Raw genomic sequence first — 14,925 nt, forward strand, 5'->3', positions numbered from 1 at the left:
CTGATGCTGTCAGACCTGCTGAGTTTTTCCAGCTATTTTTGTTTTTGTTTCAGATTTCCAGCATCCGCAATATTTTGCTTTTATCTCAATGTATTTGCTCTTCTGGCTGACGAATGCAATGGGGACCTAAAGAATTGAAAGTAAAATGTAAGTTTGTTTTTTTTTAATAAAGTAAAATAGCAACCGACTCACGGCTTCCGACCTCTTCCTGCTTTGCTCCGCGGTGTACGGTTTGCTGGTGTAACATTGCTGTTGAATTGCTTTCTCATCAAGGGAAGTCAGGCCCTCGGGACTCACTTCATCAACTGGAGATTCCTTTTAACAATGTAGAAATTCAAAAAATATACATCATCAAAAACCATAGGAACAAGAGGAGGCCATTCAGTCCCATTGAGCCTGTCCTACCATTCAATTAGATCACGGCTAATCTGTATCCCAACTCCATTTACCCAACTTGGTTCCATGTTCTTTAATGCTGTTCCTCCTCTTCTTTCAGGTATCATGCCATAAGACGGTATTGGTGACCATGGATTTCCACTGGATCAGTCCATGATTATGCTTGGTAAAGGACTGCAGTGATTTGCCATTGCCTTCTGCAGTGTGGCTGACCAGGAAACTCTCTCTCGCCGCCTGCCATCAGGCGTATTTGGAAGGATTTTACAGGCTGGTAACCAACTTGTTTGGCCACGTTCTGAACACAACCTTCCATGGCCATCAAGTCCTGAAGTGGGATGTGAACCCAGCACTTCTAGCCCAAAGGTAGGGACACTACCCACTGCGCAACAAGACCTCCCTTTCAACATCATTACATAACAAAAATCAAATTGTTAATTAACCCTTAACCTGAACTGCTTTTTAGAGGACTGTGTTCTAGATTTCCACTACCGTTTGTGTGAAGAAGTGCCTCCTGACATCATCCCTGGATGGCCTGGCTCTACTGAACTCTCCCACTGGAAAAAATAGCTTCTCTGTATCTAACCTAAAAATTCCTTTAATCATCTTAAACACCTCAATTAGATCACAACGTCATCTTCAATACTCAAAGGGATTGCAAGCCTGGACTGTGTAACCTGCGCTCATAATTTAACCCTTTCAACCCCAGTATCGTACTGGTGAACCTGTGCTGCACCCATCCAAGGCCAATTATATCCTTGTTGAGGTGCAGTGTCTAGAACTGAACACAGACCTCCAAAATATGTAGCCAAAGCTTTATCCGACAGTAGCATAACTTGCACCTTCTAGTATTCCATTCTCCATGAGATGAAGATTGATGTGCCATTAGCGTTCTTTAAACTTGTCTACTAGTTCTTAGTGATTTCTGCACATGAAGCCCCAAATCTCAGCTGCACCTCCACAGTTTCTAGCTTCTCATTTCCGTGGGAGATGGTGGCATAGTGATAATATCACCGGACTAGTAATCCAGAGGCCCACGCTAACGCTCTGGGTACATGGGTTCAAATCTCACTTTAGATTCAAATAATTAATCTAGAATTGAAAGCTAGTCTCAGTAATGGTGACCATGACAACTATCATCAATTGTCATAAAAACCCATCTAGTTCACTAATGCCCTTTAGGGAAGGAAATCTGACACCCTTACCTGATCTGCCCTACATGTGACTCCAGACCCAAAGCAATGTGGTTGATTCTGAAATAGCAAAAAGCAATTAGGGATGGGCAACAAATGTTGGCCTTGCCAACCATGCCCACATCCCATGAAAGAAAAAAACAGGAGGATGTAGCTTTACAAGCCTGCGCTGAGTCAAAAGCAAGCTTCATTTTTCTGCTACCCCAGCTAGGCAAGATACCTGCATCTGGAGATTGGCTGGTGGAGGCTGCTGATGCAAAGAGTTTGCTTTGCTCTTCTGTGTTATTCGCTGGCTGTGTTGCTTGTAACTCATCTTCATCTCCTCCTCATACTGCTGGTACTTCAGCTTGTACCTCTCCGAAGGCGCAGGCAAAGTCTCAGGTATGGTCAGCTCTTCTACCAGACACGGCTGAATGCACACAATTCAGTTAAAATAGTCTTTTTCAAAAGATGCACATGCAGAAGCAATGAAGATCAGGGGTGAAATCAGGAATCATTTCCCCCAGCACTCACACACATAGCATAATAGAAATTTGGACCTCTCTCCCTGCAAAACACTGTGGACACTTGGACAACTGGAGCACTGAAAACAGAAATCAATAGATTTCTGTGAGGTAAGGAATAAGACATTAAACCAAGGCCCCACCTACCCTCTCAGGTGGATGCAAAGATAACCCATGGCACCATTTTGAAGAGGAGTTGGGGAGTTATTCCTGATCTTCTGGCTAATATTTATTCTTCGGTCGACATCATGAAAATACAGATTATCTGGTCTTTGTCACATTGCTGTTTGTGGGAGTTTGCTGTGTACAAATTGGCTGTCAGATGTTACAATTGAAAAAAATCATAGTATATAACCAATGCACAGGCCATAGAATTATGCTGACTTCAGTGACATGCAAATTTGGGTGGGAGTATGAAAATATATGCTTTCTTTTGTTATTTATTCATTTGAAGGATATGCGCATCGCTGGCAAGGCCAGCACTTATTGCCCACCCCGAACTGCCCTTGAGAGGTGGTGAGACACTGTCATAGCGGTTTCTGGAGCAACTGAGTGGCTTGCTGGGCCACTTCAGAGGGCAGTTCAGAGCCAACCATATTGTTGTGGGTCTGGAGTCACATATAGGCCAGACCACTGCAAGGAAGGCAGACATCCTTCCCAAATGGCATTAGTGAATCAGAAGGGCTTTGATGACAATCTGGTAGTTTCATGGTCACCATGACTGATACCAGCTTTTTATTCCAGATTTATTTAATGAACTGAATTTAAATTCCCCAGCTGCAATGGTGGCATTTTTCTTTTAATTCGTTCATGGGATGTGAGCGTCGCTGGCTGGGCCAGCATTTATTGCCCATCCCTTATAAGCCCTTGAGAAGCTGGTGGTGAGCTGCCTTCTTCAACCGCTGCAGTCCATGTGGTGTAGGTACACCCACAATGCTGTTAGGGAGGGAATTCCAGGATTTTGGCCCAGCGACAGTGAAGGAACGGCGATATATTTCCAAGTCAGATATATTTCCAAGTCAGGATGGTGAGTGGCTTTGAGGGGAACTTGTAGCTGGCGGTGTTCCCATATGTCTGCTGCCCTTGTCCTTCTAGATGGCAGTGGTCATGGATTTGAAAGGTGCTGCCTCAGAAACCTTGGTGAGTTGCTGCAGTGCATCTTGTAGATGGTACACACACTGCTGCTACTGTGCATCAGTGGTGGAGGCAGTGAATGTTTAAGGTGGTGGATGGGGTGCCAATCAAGCAGACTACTTTGTCAAGCTTCTTGAGTGTTGTTGGAGCTACACTCATCCAGGCAAGCGGAGAGTATTCCATCACACTCTTGACTTGCGCCTTGCAGATGGTGGACGGGCTTTGGGAAGTCAGGAGGTGAGTTACTCGCCACAGGATTTCTAGTCTTCGACCCCACAAGCGGGATTTTCCAGCCCGACGCCAGCGGCCATCATTGCGGGATGGCCGGGAAAATCTGGGAGGGCCACTGACTTTTAACGGCTCTCCAAATGTTCCCATCCCGCCCGCGACGATGTCCACTGTTATCAGGGTCAGAAAATCCCACACCGTGTCTGTGAGTCGTTAACTGGATTGACATAATCAATGCAACGGAGAGTTTTAACCAAGCAATGAGAGAAAGAAAAACATGAATACCATTTTTACACTTGTGCAACCAAATTTCTAGTAATTATAATTTCGTTTGAAATACTATAATTTTACAAATATTAATTCTGCCTGAATATAATCATGGATTTCTACATTTATTTGAAGAAAAAGTCTAACTGATTACTTTTACTGTCAATTATTAACCATGTTATGAAACATGGGTGGGAGGTTTGGGTTATTTTTGTATTTCAGTCGTGTTAAATTCCATAACCTTCCTCCGTGAAAGCGCATCAGGCTGGGATATCACCATCTCCCACCCCCACATTTAACCCAGTGGATATTCTGGGGTCAGCTTCAGTTGAATATTGATTGGCAAGTGGGGGTGGGTGAGTCTTCTAGCAGCATTTTAGGCAGCTGTCAGGCTGCCTGCCTCAATTAGGGTGCTAGGGCACACACCCACACTGTTCATACTTACGCTTACTTCACTCAATTGATTCATCACTGATTCTTTTCTCTGTCAATCATGTTGATCAGTGGTTCTATCAGCTGCACAATCATGTCCCATTCTGAGCACCACCCGTCAGAAAGGGTGTGAAAGCTTTGGAGAGGATGCAGAGGAGACTTACGAGACTGGTACCAGGAACGAGCGGCTTCAGTTATGTGGAGAAACTAGAGAAGCTGGAATTGCTCTCCTTAGAGCAGACCATGTTAAGGGGAGATTTAAGAGAGGTACTCAAAATTATGAAGGGTTTTGATGGGAGCAGGAAGGCCAGTAACCCACATGATGTCAGTCTAAGGTAATATGGCAAACAATCTTGGGGGCGGTGGGGGGGGTGGTGGCGGTGTGTGTGTGTGTGGGTGTGGGTGTGGTGGTGGTGGTGGTGGTGAAGAGAATTTTTTAAATTTAAACGTGACATGTTATGATCTGGAATGCACTGCATGAAAGGGCAGCGGAATTGGATTCAATCGAAACTTTTAAAAAGGAAACTGGATGTACGCTTGAGAAAGAAAGATATGCAGGGTTATGGGAAAGAGCCTAACTGTATAGATCTTTCAAATAGCTGACACAGGCACAATGTGCCATATGATGCTATGATTCTATTACTGTGAGAACAGTTCACAATTAAAACAAGTACTGTGATGTGCAGACTCTGATGAACAGTCAGCCACTTCTTGTAACACACACACCTGTAACACACACACACCTGTAACACACACACACCTGTAACACACACACACCTGTAACACACACACACCTGTAACACACACACACCTGTAACACACACACACCTGTAACACACACACACCTGTAACACACACACACCTGACAGTAGGTCCGGCGACGGGAAGATGGAGCTGGGAAGGGTGTACCCCAGCTAACAGTCGAGGTAGAATCCGGAGACGCTAGGCGAGACTGTTCTTTCATAACAGGTGTGTAGGATAAATCATTCTGCAAGGACAAGATTGACACTGGTATTACTCAACAGGAACCTCAGTGAGGCTCTCCATTTACGTGGTCAAATAACAATTATCGTAACATCTTGCTGCTATTCCAATTTGCCAGCTGTATGTGTTGAATGACATATTTCAAACAGCTCCATTTAAAACCCATTAGTTCCCCCATGGGGAGGTCTTGTGGTGCAGTGGGTAGCGTCCCTGCCTGTCAGCCAGAAGCTCTGGGTTTGCCTCTCACTCCAAGGGTAGGATTGTCCCAGATTTGCACTAAGTGCAATAGTGGGCAAGTAAAACGTATAACCTGTCGGCTGTGATGCTGTATCATCCCAAACCCACCTCATTAATTATGCATTCCTGAGAAACACACTGTTTCCATGGCAGGTGGGCTCTCATTTGCCCGCCACGCCACACCATCACCTCGCCGCTTCAGCATGCTGGGCGCCATGTTTAAAGTGCAGCCACGTGCACACCTCTCAGTGCTTCCAGCCCACGACTGCTGCAGGGAAGATGTCCACGAAAGGCAAAAAGACTGCAGCCCCCGGGTTTAGCGACGCGTCACTGGAACGCCTTTTGGACGCTGTGGAGACGCAGCACGGTGTCCTCTACCCCAGCTCTGGTCACAGGATGGGCAACAGCATGACCAACCAGGCTTGGGAGGCAGTGGCAGCGGTGGTCAGCGCCAATACCCTGGAAAAGAGGGCAGCCACCCAGTACCGCAAGAGGATGAATGATCTCCTCTGTTCCCCCAGGGTAAGTCACTCTTCTCACGCTCTTAACTCTTACACTCACAAACCCATTACACATTCAGAGGGACCTCATTCACTGCCAGTTCAAGGCACATCACCATTCACTCTCTCAGACACACCCTCATTGTCCTCAACCCGTCCATGGGACCACTCACCACCCACACATACCAGGCATACTTATCATCTGGCCTGGCAGGCATCCTGCTTACACTTTCTCCATTTCTATTCATGCAGGACAAGCTGGCACACAAGAGGGAGTGGTCGCACACTGGTGGAGGAATGCCTGAAATCAAGGTCTTCATGGTTACATTTTTGATTACAAAGCCATCCAGCTGGCCGGCGACGATTTGAACCAGTCCTGTGAGGTCGGCGATGCTCTACCAAGTGAGAGTCCAACAGTGCAACATCCATCAGCCAACCATGCTGTGAATGATGTGTCCTGTTTCACAGGCCACTGCCATGTATTAAGTATCGTCCCTTGTTTCTGCTGGCACATCTGAGAAACAGCCAACGGAGTTCACGACTCAGGGCTTCCAATCAAGCCCCGAAGAGAAATCTGAAGGCACGCTCCGTGAAGTCCTGTCACAGCGCTCACCCATACCCTCCACCAGTGCAGAGACACACACCTCAATGGGACCTAACTTTAGAGTAGCCTCGGGATCACAAATTGGTGAGCACATCGCACTTTCTGATCCACAGCAGGCAGAGGCAGAAACTTCCCAGGTGTCCGGCACTCGGAGGACTGCTGGAGGCCAGAAATTTGCTGAGTCCAAGTCAGATGACAAGCCTCTGGACTCGGTCAAGTCACACTGGCTGGAGCCGCAAAGGCAGGCTAGGGAACAACAAGAAGGGATGTCTGCTGCATTCCTCAGATTGCAAGGCACGATGGAGGAGTCCATCCACCTTCACTCTGAGGTGATAGCACCGACATGCCAGTGCACTGAGGTCAACATTGGTAGGGTGGCGGCCGCCATGGAGATCTCAGTGCAAGACGTCATTCCTGCACTGCTGCACGAACTCAACCTCATCGCTGATGCCATAGTTGGCGTCCAACAGTGCATAAGTGAGAGGGGTGGAGGGCAGCTCAATCTCACTCCAACTACCCCTTCTCCTCAAGGAGTCAGCCTGGGGCCCTTGGGCACCCATAAGGAGGAGGATCAGCCCCCCTCCGAGGCCATCCATTCAGGTGACTCCAGGATGTCCAGCCCATCCAAATCCCCTCTTCCTGTGACCTCAGCAGCTCCAGCTCCACAGGGCGAGGGAAGGGGTGATGCCACTGCCACACAGCAGGACCCTAAAAGCAGGCCAGGGCCCTCCAGGTCTTGGCCCTCCAGAGGACACCCGCCAAATTCATCACAGGCAGGGAGTCGCAGGCAGCCTCCACTTCAGCTGTGGATGTCCGGGGAGCACCAAGATGAAGCAGCAAGGTTAGGAAAGTTAAGAAGATGTAGTTGCACAGCCTGGGCACGGGTTTTAATCTCTTTTACATACTGTTCACTATTGTCAATAAACTCCCAAGAATGTCTCCCTGCCTGTGGATCCTTGTTCTGATGAGCAGTGTTCTAGTCACTCAGATGTGAAATCTTTCTGCACAAGATAAAGGCAGGTGTCTCAGTCCAGGGTTTCTTCCATGTGCTTTGTGCAAACTTCAGACCAAAGTGATGAAGATATTACTGATGCCTGCACCTCGACGGTGTTCAGCATTGCTGCCAGAATGTAGTGAACAGGCAACATAGAGTTTCCTCATTCTCTTGGTGTGCTCTCAACACCTTTAAGGTGGGACTGGCCCCCATCTCTTCAGAATCTGTGACCACTGACTGTGTGCTCCTGCAAGGGTCGGGTACTGAAGGCAGACAAAGGATCAGGTGCCTCTAAAGTTTCGTGGCTGCGTCTCTATGATATGACCCTGATCACAGAACGTAAGCGAACTGCCCTCGGTCCACACAGGAGTCAGACATTCTCAGAGGCTATGTGAAGATCTATGGAGTGTCCTCCTGCAATCGAGCAACTATTAGGGCTTCCACTGTGTCTCCATGACAGGGGCATTATCATTATCAGAGAGTTTGTGTGCTCCCATAAGCCAGACTGGAGTCAAACATTCACAGATGCAATATGAGGATCTACAGGGTCTCCTCACTGCATGTCGTCATCATCCTCCACAAATCTAGCAGCTATGAGGGTCTCCTGAGTGTGTCTGCTTCATCTGGCCTGTGCGAGGGCCTCATTCCCATCATTGCTACCTTTGAGGACTTCCTCACCCTCATCTCCATCGGCGTCTTCCTCATCGGAGGAGACCTCCAGCTCCTCCATCTCCTCCTCAGCCAGCTCATCTCCCCATTGCAGCACCAGGTTGTAAAGGGCGCAGCAGGCAATGATGATACGTGACACCCGCTGTGGACTGTATTGCAGGGCTCCACCAGACCGGTCCAGACACTGTAACCTCATCGTCAGCATCCCGATGGTCTGCTCCAGCAAGTTGCGAGTTGCAGCAAGCCTCATTATACTGCTCTGCTGCAGTCTGAGGCCGATGCATGGCTGTCATCAGCCAGATCCTTTGTAGGTAGCCTTTGTCCCCGAGGGGCCATCCCTACTACCTTCTGAGGACCCTGGAATACACCAGGGATCTGTGACCGACTGAGAATGTAGGAGTCATGCACACTCCCTGGAAACCGTGTGCACACCTGCAGAATGCATTTCTGGTGGTAACATACCAGCTGTACATTCAGCTAATGGAATCCCTTGCGGTTGATGTAGCTGACCACATGTTGTGATGGAGATCTGAGCGCCACATGAGTGCAGTCGATGGCACTCTGCACCTGTGGGAAACCTGAGGTCCGGGCAAAACAATTGCTCTTGCATCCTGGCTCTTCTGGTCCCGGGCGAAATGCGCAAAGTTGTGTGCCCTCACGAAGATGGTATCCGTGACTTCATGGATGCACTTGTGGGTGCAGACTTGTGCGATCCCACAGAGGTCATCTGTGGAGGCCTGAAAGGAGCCACCTGCATAGAAATTGAGCGCCGCTGTCACTTTCACGGCCACTGGCAGTGGGTGCCCTTCATGTCCCCGTGGTGCCAAATCCTGCAGCAGGTGGCAGATGTGACCGACCAGTTCCCTTGATATGCGCAGTGTTCGGCGGCACTGTAAGAATGAAAGGCGGTGTCTATAGATTCTGGGTATTGCTAAGCGCCAACCAGTGACAGCTCGCTGTGGTTCTTCGATGGCATGTGCAGGAGCCCCAGCCACTCCTTCTTCCCTAGAGTGCTGCTCTTCCATATGCACAGCCAGGCGCCTCAGTCGCTTTCCTCTCTATTGTCTTTGCTCTCTGTAAGCCACGAGGCATCCAGCTAGTTCACCAGGCTCCATGATCCTGATGTACTCTTCCTGCAGGCTGAAAGAGAGGGACATGTGGTTAGCATGGGTGTACTGAGAACCTGTCCTGGTTAAATGTGAAGGCCCCTTAACGCATCGGAGAGTGCTGGTCACCACTTGGATGGCCAAAAATTAATGTGCTGCATGGCTTTCCAAACCCCCACCCACCTCCACCCTACTCCATCTGACCGATTGGCCGCAGCTTTGCCCATTGGACTGCATGCTGTGCTCTCAGCACAGGTGTAGGCATTCTCCTAACCTGAGCTGCAAGGCTGCACTGTTTGCTTGAACCATGGGGGAGACTGGGCCAAATGGGGATGCTGACATTGCGAGGGGCCGTGAGCACCTCCAGCAGTGACTGCTCCATGGCCAGCTTGAGCAAGGAGATTGTATAACGTGCGCAGTCATCCAACTGTTCTGCAGTCTACTAAAATGCTCATGACTTTGCAGTCTGCGCTCAAGGGGTGAAAAGCTTTGGAGGACTTAGTGGCACTTTGATGCCTCTGCGTTGCTTGAGTGGGCAGAGGGGCTAAAGGCCGGACATGATTCATATCAATGGCTGTGCCTGAACTGCCTCAGTTGCGGAGGAATGGTCACTTTATATAAGGTGTCCCTAATGCACGGCTGCTACCCGCACCCACGCTACCCCTCACCCCAAATGCTTGTGCATCACATTCAACCGCAGGGGTGCCCTTTTCCCCCCACCACCCCCCACCCCCCACCCACGTCACCTGTACCACAGGGCTGCCCTTGCCCCCCTCCCCCAAGTCACCTCAGCCACAGGGCTGCCCTTGTCCCCCTCCCCCAAGTCACCTCAGCCACAGGGCTGCCCTTTCACGTGCTTTCCCGCCCACGTGGGTTGATGATCTAGCGGGAAGGGGAACGATTCCAACGGGCAGGCCTAATAATGTCACGCAAATGTACTACAATGAGGACCCCGACGTCCGAGAGCGGGAAACGTGGCCTGCCGCTGGCGGCCTGCGCAGACAAACGCAAACTGGTTTCATGCCGTCGTGAAGTCAATTGTGCCAATTTGTCCGCTCGTGCCATTGAACACATTCGACGCCAACGGGCACAGAAAATCCTGGCCCAAGCCTCGATGACCAAGAAAGGTGCGTTCATAATGCAGCCAAACAGGCAGAGTATCAACTTGTTAATCCTTCCAACATGTGCTAATGGCAGGTGGTAAGAGTGGGAGAGATTCCTAGTCAGCCATGAGATGGAAAGAAATCGGAGCCTCTACCATCACTATCCATAGCTCCGGACTACAGCATGTGTGTAAAAGTGTATTGCCACAGCAACTTGTACTCCTTGGCGGGCCAGTGGTGTGGATCAGATTGGTGCCAACAGTACAGGGTTCAGTCCCCCTTCCGGCTGGAGTGGATTCAGGACCTGCCTCCTTTCCCTATCTATGGTGGAGATCGTGATGCTGTGGGTCAGACCTGCCTTCGGGCAGAGAACTGAGAAAGCTTTTTTTTTAAATTCATTCATGGGATGTGGGCTTCGCTGGCTGGGCCAGCATTTATTTCCCATCCCTAGTTGCCTTTGAGAATGTGATGGTGAGCTGCCTTCTTGAACCGCTGCAGTCCATGTGGTGTAGGTACACCCACAGTGCTGTTAGGAAGGGAGTTCCAGGAATTTGACCCAGCGACAGTGAAGGAACGACAATATATTTCCAAGTCAGGATGGTGAGTGACCTGGAGGGGGACTTCCAGCTGGTGGTGTTCCCATCTATCTGCTGCCCTTGGCCTTCTAGGCGGTAGTGATCATGGGTTTGGAAGGTGCTGTCTGAGGAGCCTTGATGAATTCCTGCAGTGCATCTTGTAGATGGTACACACTGCTGCCACTGTGCATCGGTTGGGAGGGAGTGACTGTTTGTGAATGTGGTGCCAATCAAGCGGATTGCTTTGTCCTGGATTGTGCCCAGCTTCTTCAGTGCTGTGGGAGTTGTACTCATCCAGGCAAGTGGGGAGTATTCCATCAAACTCCTGACTTGTGCCTTGTAGATGGTGGACCAGGCTTCTGAGAGTCAGAAGGTGGGTTACTTATCGCATGATTCCTAGCCCTTGACCTGCTCTTGTAGCCACAATATTCATAATGGCTAGTCCAGTTCAGTTTCTGGTCAATGGTAACCCCCAGGATATTGATAGCGGGGGATTCAGTTAATGGTAATGCCATTGAACATCAAGGGGTGATGGTTGGATTCTCTCTTGTTGGAGATGGTCATTGCCTGACACTTGTGTGGCACGAATGTTATTTGCCACTTATCAGTCCATGCCTGGATATTGTCCAGGTCTTGCTGCATTTGGATATGGATGGCTTTCATCATCCCCTCATCACATTTTTAACATAGTAAACATTCCAATGTGTTTCACTGGAATGTCCTTATATAGAATGCGGAGTTTTCTGCCACAAACCACTGCTGAAGGAGAGTTCAGGCCCACATTTCAAGTAATTGATTTCCTTTTATAAAAGGGAGCATTAAAAGGCCGTGGGAGAGAGTGAGATCAGATTAGATGATGCCATTGGAGTAAAGCACCAGTGCATACTTGGTGGGTTAAGTAATGTTTTATGTTGAAACATTCTACGAGTATGTGTCAGCTGTACAAACCACAATGTTCAGGTTAAAAGAAATGCACGAAAGTTGTAGCAAAGAAAAAATGAAAGGGGATAATCCAGAAAAATCCCTGTAGGAAAAATACATTCTCATTTTCTACTCTAGCATTAAGGCTTTTCTACTTTGTAGTCAGAACAAGGAAAGTGTATATTTCAGAAAGCCAGCATTCTTTAAATATTGAGCAAAAGCTAAATTTAGGAGCTATCAGAATCTGGGGCTACAGCTGTAATATCAATCCATATTAGGGAAACCTTTAAAACAAAAACAGTCTCAGGTCTGGGCTGCTAAGCCGTTGTGAAAACACAACAGCACTTAAAAAATTCTCTTTCAGAATGAGAACCATTGCTTACCTCACCATCTGAATCACCAAGTCTCCTCAAGTCTAATGCGGGCACGCTGAAATTAAGAAAATCTTGATGTAATTCCAGGGAGAGTGTGTTACAGTACAAATCACTTAAAAACAACATTCACTCCCTCCACCACCGGCGAATCCAGTATGCAATATATGTAGGATGCACTGCAGCAACTCGCCAAGGCTTCTTCAACAGCACCTCCCAAACCCTGTCCTCCACCACCTTGAAGTACAAGCTTAGGACAGCAAGTCCATGGGAACACCACCACCTCCTAGTTCCCTTCCAAGTCTCACACAGTTCCAACATGGACATATATCTTCACCGTTGCTGGGTCAAAATCCTGGAACTCCCTGGCCTACAACATTGTGGGAATGCCTTCCCACACAGTCTGCAGTGAGTCAAGATGAAGGCCGACTACAATGGGCAAGTAGTTATGGCCATAAATGTCAGCTTTGCCAGTGATCTGTGAATTAATTTTAGAAAATATATAAATGTCCCACAAGTGGCAATGGTAGTCTTTTACATGAATGAGAACCCTGTCTTGATACATCAAAATCTATTTAGTGCATTAGCAGTCAGATCTTCAAACTTCAAGTTTCAGAAATAAAATTTTTGTTTGGTAGTGCACAACATGATTTTTGCTGATAAAAAGAGATGTCGAAGATTTCGTCTTGCACTCATCAGGACACTTCGCAAGAATACCAATATTAGGCGAAAACAACAACTTATACTGTCTGTGAAGACAGTGCTGATCAGTTGGCAAGTGGCATTGCCAAGCAGAATGCAGCAGTGATGGTGACTGACAGCGTTGTGAGGCCTCAAGACCAACCCAGACATACATATCAGTAATCCTAACAAAGGGATGGGAACAGACATTCTTAACAAGCATGACTATATCAACAAAATGCATGCCATTCTTAATGACAGGTTCAAATTCATATCCATTGGACCTGCCACTCAACAAGACCAGACAGCCTTGCTCGAAAGTAAGGTACAAAAAAACGCTTGCTGGACTTGTGTAAGAGTGATGAGCTACCACGCAATATATATCACAGGGTTCGTCCTCGCGGTTCACTACGCCCACATATGTATGAACCTGCCCAAGACGCACAAAAATGATGTCCCTTTTACACCCCATCTTATCTATGGCAGGTTCTGCACAACATGAATTGGCCAAATAGGTGAACTGTTACAACCACTTTTGACCAAGTTTTCCACATACACGGTGAAGGATTCCTTCACATTTCCAAAGGCCATACAGTACTTGCATATTGATAGCAATGCTGTGTCCATGTGCTCATTTAACATTGCTAGCCTATCCACCAATGTGCCACTTAAAGAAGCCATAGAAATTTGCACTGCAGCACCATATCATTGTGATCTAGACCTGCCACCATTGTGTGAATCGGCATTCACTGAATTTATAAACTCGCCAACTCGTGCAGTTGAGTTCAATTTTAATGACACCATGTATACCCAAATAGATGTCGCTGCCATGGGATCCGCTCTGGGCCCAGTTCTCGCAAATATCTCTGTTGGTTTCCATGAGAAACGTGTCTTCGATGAAATGACACCTAACCTCCTACCCCTCACAATATCGAGATGATACGTTTGCTATATTTAAAATCGCAGCTGCATATTATAATTTCTCACACATCTTAATGGACTCCATCCTGCACTCAAATTCACCTTTGAAACAAACTCCCTTCTTTGATGTACTAGTTGAGAAATCTGCCAGGAGGTTCTCTACCATGGTTTACCGCAAGACTACCTTCACTGGTCAATATACGCATCAGGATTCTTACACTCATCCCACTATAAGATTGGTCTTATCGGCAGCCTTGTAAATAAGGCACGAGTCATTTGCTCACCATGCAAGCGTGATGCACACCAAAGCTAGAGCACATCAAAGACATCCTGCAGGATAATGACTACCCTGATCAGATCATTTTGCACTGTACATCACACAATCTCATGAACGGGCCTAAGGCTGTCACCTTCGGCCCTGAAAAGTGCTCAGTCTGCCTCAGATTACCCTGGGAGGGAAAACTATCTCAAAAATTTAAGCAACAGGTGAAACTAGCTGTTTCACGCTGCTACTATGCAGTAGCAAACTAGTCCTATTCGCCACTAACAGAATGCTGCCGTGAAGCCAAAAAGACATTCTGTCTGTCACACAAATGAGTAGTGTGGTGGAGGGGAGGTGTTGGCATAGTGGTATTGTCACTGGACTGGTAATCCAGAGACTCAGGGTAATGCTCTGGGTACCTGGGTTCGAATCCCACCACGGCAGATGGTGGAATTTGAAGTCAATGAAAAAGAAATCTGGAATTAAAAGTCTGATGACCATGAAACCATTGCCAATTGTCATAAAAACCAATCTGGTTCCCTAATGAATAGGGCAGTTAGGGATGGGCAATAAATGCTGGCCTTGTCAGTGATGCCCACAAACGAATAAAAAAAATATACAAAATTTGTGTGCCAGTGTGATGCTAGGTATGTAGGCTGTACGTCCCAAAGACTGGTGGATTTTATCAAACAGCATGTCCCAGCACTAGGCACAGTACAGGCCCCACACCAGCCCATGCTTGCAAAACTCAAAACAGTGTCCAACATTAGATGTGATTCTGCAATTGGACAACATTTGCTAAATAATCCTCAGTGTGCTAAGAATTACATTGACAACCAATTTAAGA

The 14,925-nt window shown here is 47.7% G+C and overlaps 1 protein-coding gene across 8 annotated transcripts in view; it reads right to left on the reverse strand.

Annotated features, from left to right (window-relative positions):
* caps2 (calcyphosine 2) overlaps window positions 1-14,925 on the reverse strand; it is a 48,133-nt gene that overhangs the window by 28,709 nt on the left and 4,499 nt on the right. For 5 of the 8 annotated variants that reach the window (XM_041216228.1, XM_041216225.1, XM_041216227.1 and 2 more), the window contains 4 exons: window positions 12,227-12,272; window positions 5,013-5,138; window positions 1,807-1,995; window positions 193-315 (listed from right to left, as the gene is read on the reverse strand). In XM_041216228.1, coding sequence (XP_041072162.1) covers window positions 193-315; window positions 1,807-1,995; window positions 5,013-5,138; window positions 12,227-12,272 — 484 coding nt within the window. The remainder of the gene's footprint in view (window positions 1-192; window positions 316-1,806; window positions 1,996-5,012; window positions 5,139-12,226; window positions 12,273-14,925) is intronic. The other 3 variants (XM_041216229.1, XM_041216231.1, XM_041216232.1) reach the window with 3 other exon arrangements.

This window comes from Carcharodon carcharias, chromosome 21, assembly GCF_017639515.1.
Source record: "Carcharodon carcharias isolate sCarCar2 chromosome 21, sCarCar2.pri, whole genome shotgun sequence".
Classification (NCBI taxonomy): Eukaryota; Metazoa; Chordata; class Chondrichthyes; order Lamniformes; family Lamnidae; genus Carcharodon; species Carcharodon carcharias.